This window comes from Pezoporus wallicus, unplaced genomic scaffold (assembly GCF_028554395.1).
Source record: "Pezoporus wallicus isolate ANWC-B61680 ecotype Strahan unplaced genomic scaffold, APGP_CSIRO_Pwel_v1 contig_14576, whole genome shotgun sequence".
NCBI lineage: Eukaryota > Metazoa > Chordata > Aves > Psittaciformes > Psittacidae > Pezoporus > Pezoporus wallicus.
The window spans coordinates 2587-10609 of NW_026637715.1; the positions used below are offsets into that span (position 1 = coordinate 2587).

At 64.6% G+C, this 8023-nt stretch overlaps 1 protein-coding gene across 1 annotated transcript; it reads left to right on the plus strand.

Moving 5' to 3' along the window:
* Window positions 1-776: 776 nt before the first annotated feature.
* On the plus strand, window positions 777-7787 carry CARM1 (coactivator associated arginine methyltransferase 1). The gene is made up of 12 exons (XM_057407389.1): window positions 777-946; window positions 4192-4317; window positions 4656-4762; window positions 5036-5140; window positions 5834-5944; window positions 6026-6203; window positions 6281-6371; window positions 6478-6559; window positions 6645-6730; window positions 6812-6901; window positions 6985-7122; window positions 7640-7787. Exons 1-12 carry the CDS (start codon window positions 802-804, stop codon window positions 7785-7787), a joined length of 1407 nt encoding a protein of 468 aa, XP_057263372.1. The 5' UTR covers window positions 777-801.
* The last annotated feature ends 236 nt before the right edge of the window (window positions 7788-8023 follow it).

An 8023-nucleotide genomic window follows, 5' to 3' on the forward strand; every position in this document is an offset into this window, starting at 1 on the left:
CCCAGTTGTGATCCCATTCACGATCCCATTCCCAGTCCCCATTCCTGCTCCTGCTCCAATTCCCGCTCCCATTCCTGCTCCCATTCCCAGTCCCCATTCCTGAACCCGATCCCATTCCTGCTTCCATTCCCGCTTCCATTCCCACTCCCATTCCCTATCCCATTCCCAGCTGTGTTCCCATTCCTGCTCCCATTCCCAGTCCCATTCCCACTCCCATTCCAGCTCCCATTTCTGCTCCCATTCCCAGTCCCCATTCCCCATCCCATTCCCAGCTGTACTCCCATTCCCGATCCCATTCCCGATCCCATTTCCAGTCCCCATTCCTGATCCCGATCCCATTCCCACTCCCATTCCCAGCCCCCATTCCCAACCCCATTCCCAGCTCTGCTCCCATTCCCGATCCCATTCCCAGTCCCCATTCCCTTTCCCATTCCCGGTCCCCATTCCCGGTCCCCATTCCCGACCCCATTCCCTCTCCCATTCCCGGTCCCCATTCCCAGTCCCCATTCCCGACCCCATTCCCAGTCCCCAGTCCCTTTCTCATTCCCTCTCCCATTCCCAGTCCCCATTCCCTCTCCCATTCCCTTTCCCATTCCCAGTCCCCATTCCCAGTCCCCATTCCCGACCCCATTTCCTCTCCCATTCCCAGTCCCCATTCCCGCTCCCGCTCCCATTCCGCCTCCCTCAGTCCTCCCGCGGCCGCCAGCCGGCAGGGGTCGCTGTGCGCGGTGTCGGCGGCGCTGGTGTCGGCGGTGGGCGTGTCCCGCGCTGGGGGGCGTGTCCTGCGCGCGGCGGCTCAAGATGGCCGCGGTGTCGGTGTTCGCCGGCGTGCGGCTGCTCACGATCGGGGACGCCAATGGCGAGCTCCAGCGGCACCAGGAGCAGCAGCCGCTGCGCCTCGAGGTCCGCACCGGGCCCGACAGCGCCGCCCTCGCGCTCCACGGCCGTGAGTGGGGCCGGGGGGCCGGGGCCCCTGCGTGGGGCCTGCGGGGGGGGGGGGGGGAGCGGGGGGCTGCGGGGGTCAATGGGAGCTGGGGGGGGGATGTGTGGGTCTGTGAGGGGGGCTGCAGGGGGTCTGGGGGGGTGTGGGTCTGTGAGGGGGGCTGCAGGGGGTCTGGGGGTCTATGGGGGGTGTGGGTCTGTGAGGGGGGCTGCAGGGGGTCTGGGGGTCTATGGGGGGTGTGGGTCTGTGAGGGGGGCTGCAGGGGGTCTGGGGGTCTATGGGGGGTGTGGGTCTGTGAGGGGGGCTGCAGGGGGTCTGGGGGGGTGTGGGTCTGTGAGGGGGGCTGCAGGGGGTCTGTGGGTCTGTGAGGGGGGCTGCAGGGGGTCTGGGGGTCTATGGGGGGTGTGGGTCTGTGAGGGGGGCTGCAGGGGGTCTGTGGGTCTATGGGGGGTGTGGGTCTGTGAGGGGGGCTGCAGGGGGTCTGGGGGTCTATGGGGGGTGTGGGTCTGTGAGGGGGGCTGCAGGGGGTCTGTGGGTCTGTGAGGGGGGCTGCAGGGGGTCTGGGGGTCTATGGGGGGTGTGGGTCTGTGAGGGGGGCTGCAGGGGGTCTGGGGGTCTATGGGGGGGGTGGGGGGGGGCTGCAGGGGGTCTGTGGGTCTGTGAGGGGGGCTGCAGGGGGTCTGGGGGTCTATGGGGGGTGTGGGTCTGTGAGGGGGGCTGCAGGGGGTCTGGGGGTCTATGGGGGGTGTGGGTCTGTGAGGGGGGCTGTAGGGGGTCTGGGGGTCTATGGGGGGTGTGGGTCTGTGAGGGTGGCTGCAGGGGGTCTGGGGGTCTATGGGGGGTGTGGGTCTGTGAGGGGGGCTGCAGGGGGTCTGGGGGTCTATGGGGGGTGTGGGTCTGTGAGGGGGGCTGTAGGGGTTCTGGGGGTCTATGGGGGGTGTGGGTCTGTGAGGGGGGCTGTAGGGTGTCTATGGGGGTGTGGGGGTCTGTGAGGGGGGTGGGGGTGTATGGGGGGGTGTGGGTCTGTGAGGGGGGCTGTAGGGGGTCTGTGGGGGTCTGTGGGTCTATGGGGGGTGTGGGTCTGTGAGGGGGGCTGTAGGGGGTCTATGGGGGTGTGGGGGTCTGTGAGGGGGGTGGGGGTGTATGGGGGGGTGTGGGTCTGTGAGGGGGGCTGTAGGGGGTCTGTGGGGGTCTGTGGGTCTATGGGGGGTGTGGGTCTGTGAGGGGGGCTGTCGGGGATCTGGGGGTCTATGGGGGGTGTGTGGGGTCTATGGGTATCTGGGGGTCTATGGGGGGTGTGGGTCTGTGAGGGGGGTTGTAGGGGGTCTGTGGGGGTGTGGTGGCCTGTAAGGGGGGGTGGGGGTGTATGGGGGGGTGTGAGTCTGTGAGGGGGGCTGTAGGGGGGCTGTGGGGGTCTGTGGGTCTGTGGGGGGTGTGGGTCTGTGAGGGGGGCTGTAGGGGGTCTGGGGGTCTGTGGGGGTCTGTGGGTCTATGGGCGGGTGTGGGTCTTTGTGGGGTCTGTGGGGGGATTTGTGGGGTTCTATGGGGGTCTGGGGGTCTATGGGTGGGTGTGGGTCTGTGGGGGTCTTTGTGGGTTCTGTGGGGGGGGTCTATGGGGTTCTATGGGGGTCTGGGGGTATATGCAGGGCCTATGGGGGGGTGGGTCTGTGGCAGGGTTGTGTGGGTCCATGGCAGGGTCTGTGGCAGGGTTCTGAGGGTCTATGGGGAGGTCTACGGGGGTCTATGGGAGGCCTATGCTTGGGTGGGTCTATTGGGGATCTATGGGAGGTCTGTGTGGGGTCTATGTGGGACTCATGGGGGTCTGGGGGTCTATGGGAAGCCTATGGGGGGGTGTGGGTCTATGAGGGGGTCTATGGGAAGCCTATGGTGGGGGTGTGGGTCTATGAGGGGGTCTATGGGGGCTCTGTGTGGGGCTATAGGGGTCTGGGGGGTCTATGTGGGGTCTTGTGGGGCCTATGGAGGTCTGTGTGTGGCTGTAGGGGTTTGGGGGGTCTATGGGAGGCCTATGGGGCTGTGTGGGTCTCTGAGGGGGCCTGTGGGGGGGGCTGTGGGGGGCTGTGTGGGGCTATAGGCATCTGGGGGTCTATGGGAGGCCTGTGGGGGGGGGTGGGGGTCTATGGGGGGGGGGGCTGGGGGAGGCTTATGGGGGGGTACAGGTCTATGGGAGGGTCTATGAGGGGGTCAGTGTGGGGCCTGTGGTGGGGGTGTGGGTCTATGGGGTTATGTGGGGCTCTGTGTGGCTATGAGGGGTCAGAGAGGGTCTGTTATGGGTCTGTGTGTGCCTATGGGTCGTCTGTGGGGGTCTGTGTCTATGGGGGTCTATGTGTGCCTATAGGAGAGTCTATTGGGGGATCCATGCATGCCTATGGGGGGTCTGTGATTATGGGGGTCTATGGGGGGGGTTCGTGTGTGCCTATGGGGGGTTCTGTGCGTGTCCATTGGGGTCTATGGGGGTCTGTGTGTGTCTGGGGGGGGCCCGTCTGTGTCTATGTGAGTCCATGTGTGCCTGTGGGGGTCTGTGTGTGTCTGTGGGGGGATCCATGGGGATCTGTGTGTGTTTATGGGGGGAGGGCTATGGGGGTCCATGTGTGCCTATGGGGGGGTCTGTGCGTATCTATGGGGGTCTCCATATGTGTCTATGGAGGTTGATGGGGGTCTGTGTCTGTCTATGGTGGGGGGGTCTATGGGGGTTTGTGTGGGTCCATGTATGCCAATGGGGGGTCTCAGTGTGTCTATGGGGGGGTTCTATGTGGGTCCATATGTGTCTATGGGGATTGATGAAGGTCTGTGTGGGTCTGTGGGGGGGTCTATGTGGATCCATATGGGTCGATGGGGGTCTGTGTGTGCCTATGGGGGGGGTCTGTGTGTATCTATGGGGGATTCCATATGGGGATCTATGGGGATCCCTGTGTGTCTATAGGGGGGCCTATGGGGGGGTCCCTGTGTGCCTATGGGGCCTCTGGGGCTGCCCCTTCCCGCCGGCTCCTGCGGGAGCTTCCTTCCCGGCCGCCCCTTTCCCGATCCCGGCTCCCCCCGTGCATCCGGTGCCTTTGTGCCGGAGCCGGTGCCGGCGCTGCCTTTGTGTGCCCGGCGCTGCCACAAAGGGGCCCCGGCTTCGCCTTCCCGGCTCCGTGGCTTTGACTTTGCCGCCGCTCCTGGCCCCACAAGTGGATGTGTGGGGCGCTATGGGGAGGGGGGCTGACCCTGGTGTGTCCCCCCCACCCCAGCTGAGGACGTCTGCGTGTTCAAGTGCTCCGTGTCCCGTGAGACCGAGTGCAGCCGCGTGGGGAAGCAGTCGTTCATCGTCACCCTGGGCTGCAACAGCGTCCTGCTCCAGTTCGCCACCCCCGCCGGTGAGCGCCGGGCTCTGGGATGCAGGGTCTGGGATGCAGGATGCGGCTGTGGGATGCGGGATGCAGCACCAGGATGCCAGATGTGGCACCGGGATGCAGGATGCGGGATGCGGCGCCGGGATGCGGGATATGGTACTGGGATGTGGGATGTGGTACTGGGATGCGGGATGTGGTACTAGGATGCGGGATGTGGCACTGGGATGCAGGATGTTGGATGCAGGATGCAGCACTGGGATGCGACGTGGCACTGGGATGTGGGATGCAGCACTGGGACACAGCACCGGGGTTCAGGATGTGGTTTGAGCCCCCCCTTTCCCACCTCCTTCCGTTGCTCCCAGATTTCTGCTCCTTCTACAACATCCTGAAGAACTGCCGCGGGCACAACACCGAGCGCTCCGTGTTCAGCGAGCGCACCGAGGAGTCCTCGGCCGTGCAGTACTTCCAGGTGGGGCCCGGCGGGGCTGGGGCTGAGTGCGGGGCTGAGCACAGAGCCCGTGCTGAGTGTGGGGCTGAGCGCAGTGCCGGTGCTGAGCGCAGTGCCAGTGCTCAGAGCAATGCCGGTGCTCAGAGCAATGCCGGTGCTGAGCGCAGTGCCGGTGCTCAGAGCAATGCCGGTGCTGAGCGCAGTGCCGGTGCTGATCACAGTGCTGAGCGTGTTGCCGAGCGCGGTGCCGGTGCTGAGCCCGGTGCTGAGCTGCGCTCCGCTCCGTGCCCGCAGTTCTATGGGTACCTGTCGCAGCAGCAGAACATGATGCAGGATTACGTGCGGACGGGCACCTACCAGCGCGCCATCCTGCAGAACCACAGCGACTTCAAGGACAAGGTCCGGGGGGGCCGGGACCCGGGCAGGATGAGGCCCCCTCCGCTGGGCTTTCCGGCCTCGGGGTCCTGCTTTCCCTTGCCCTTTGCTGGGACTTTGAGAGCCCCCCGATAGCCCCAAGTGCCCCAGTGCTCTTGGGAATGGGATTGGGAAGCGGGAATGGGATCAGGATTGGGAGCCATGATTGGGAACAGGACCATGAATGGGCAGAACTGGGAATGGGACCACAGCCGGTGCTGGGAATAGAAGCAGGACCAGCCCTGGGAACCATGATCAGGAATGGAGTTGGGAATGGGATCACAACTGGGACTGGGAATGGAACCAGGATTGGGAACAGGACCGTGAATGGGCACCAGGTCTGGGACTGGAAATGGGGTCGGGAAGACGACTCCGATCAGGGACTGGGGTGGAAAGCAGGGTGGGAGACTGGGACTGGGCTGGGGATGGAGGGACCAGGCTTGGGACCATGACACTGGGATCGGGAAGCAGGATCAGGAACTAGGATCAAGGGCACACAGTGGGGGGGGGGTGGGGGTGTCCAGCACCACATCCTGGTTGGCACCGACACCTTTATTGCACTGGGACCGGAGCTGCACTGGGAAGGGAGCACCGGGATGGGGGCACACGGGTGGTTGCACCGGGATGGGAGCCCCAGGATGCAGATGAGGGAGCCGGCGCTTCCCCCTCTCCCCCCAGATCGTGCTGGACGTGGGCTGTGGCTCCGGGATCCTCTCCTTCTTCGCGGCGCAAGCTGGTGCCAGGAAGATCTACGCGGTGGAAGCCAGCACCATGGCCCAGCACGCCGAGGTGGGCACCGCCGGCACCACCGGCACCACCCCGGGGGGTCCTCAGTGCTACCCCCCCCCTTTCCATTGCTCCCCATTGCAGGTGCTGGTGAAGAGCAACAACCTGACGGAGCGCATCGTGGTGATCCCCGGCAAGGTGGAGGAGGTGGCGCTGCCGGAGCAGGTGGACGTCATCATCTCGGAGCCCATGGGCTACATGCTCTTCAACGAGCGCATGCTCGAGAGCTACCTCCACGCCAAGAAGTACCTGAAGCCCAGCGGTGAGTCCGCGGCACCGGCGCCGGCACCGGCTCTGCCGAATCCCCCCCCTCCACTATCCTCCCCTTTGCCCCCCCAGGGAACATGTTCCCCACCATCGGCGACGTCCACTTGGCCCCGTTCACCGACGAGCAGCTCTACATGGAGCAGTTCACCAAAGCCAACTTCTGGTGAGTGCCGAGGGGGGGGGGTCCAGCCCCATCCCAACCCTTCCTTGGACCCCCCCTTCCTTCCCCATTGATCCTATTGCTGTGTGTCTCCCACCCCCCATGGCAGGTACCAACCCTCCTTCCACGGCGTGGACCTCTCGGCGCTGCGCGGTGCCGCCGTGGATGAGTATTTCCGGCAGCCCGTGGTGGTGAGTGCGCCCCAAAACCCCATTGGGTCCTGGGGGGGGGTTGGAATTGATCCCCCTCCCCCCTTTGTGCCATTCCCCCCCCCAGGACACCTTCGATATCCGCATTTTAATGGCCAAATCGGTCAAATACACCGTGAACTTCCTGGAGGCGAAGGAGGGTGACTTGCACAGGTTGGTGGTAACGGGGGGCGGGCACCCCAAAGCCTTTTGGGGGCCCCCCCCATGACCTCCCCTCCCCCTTGTGCCTCACAGGATAGAAATCCCCTTCAAGTTCCACATGCTGCACTCGGGGCTGGTCCACGGCCTCGCCTTTTGGTTCGACGTCGCCTTCATCGGCTCCATGTATGTGCAGGGGGGGCTCAGGGGGTCCTTCTTCCTCCTCATCTTCCTCATCTTCCTCTTCCTCCCTTCCCCCCCCCCCATAGCATGACCGTGTGGCTCTCGACGGCCCCCACCGAGCCGCTGACCCATTGGTACCAGGTCCGGTGCCTCTTCCAGTCGCCGCTGTTTGCCAAAGCTGGGGACACACTCTCAGGGACGTGTCTGCTCATCGCCAACAAGAGGTGGGGCGCGGGGGGACCCCTGTCACATCCCCATCCCACCACGTCCTGTCCCGATCCCATCCGCATCCCACTGCATCCCATCCGCATCCCAATGCATCCTATCCCCATCCCCATGCCACTGCATCCCATCCCCATCCCATCCCCATCCCACTGCATCCCATCCCACCCAATCCCACTGCATCCCATCCCCATCCCATCTCCATCCCCCTTCCATCCCCATCCCCCCCATCCCACTCCTGTATCCTTACCCCAGCCGCTGTCCCCGTTTGGTTGTGCCACGGTCCCTGGGCACCGGGCGCTGGCACCAGGAATAGCTCAGGGTAGGCTGGGGGGGGGCTGATCCAGTTTGGGCCTGGGGGGGGCCCAGTTCTGGAGCTGTATTTATAGCCCCTGATGCAGGCAATGAGCACCCCGGTGCCAGAGCCATTTCCCCCCCCCCCCCCCCCAGTGCTTTGGAGGGGGGGGGTTGGGGGGGTTCCTCCCACCCCTGGGGCTCTCACCCCTTGTGCCCCCCCAGACAGAGCTACGACATCAGCATTGTGGCCCAGGTTGACCAAACCGGCTCCAAGTCCAGCAACCTAAATCCATCCTCCTCTCCCCCCCCCCTTCCGCAGCCAACACCGGCATCGTCAACCACACTCACTCCAGGATGGGCTCCATCATGAGCACCGGCATCGTTCAAGGTACGGCCCCCCCCAGACACCCCAAAACCCTCCTCAAACACCCCAAAATCTTTTCTGAACACCCCAAAGCCCACCTCAAACACGCCAAAATCCTCCCCAAACACCCCACCCCCCCAAACCCTCATTAAACACCCCAAAACAGCCCCAAACCTCCCAATGTCAGACACCCCAAAACGGCCCCAAACATCCCCAGACCCTCTTCAAACACCCCAAAACCC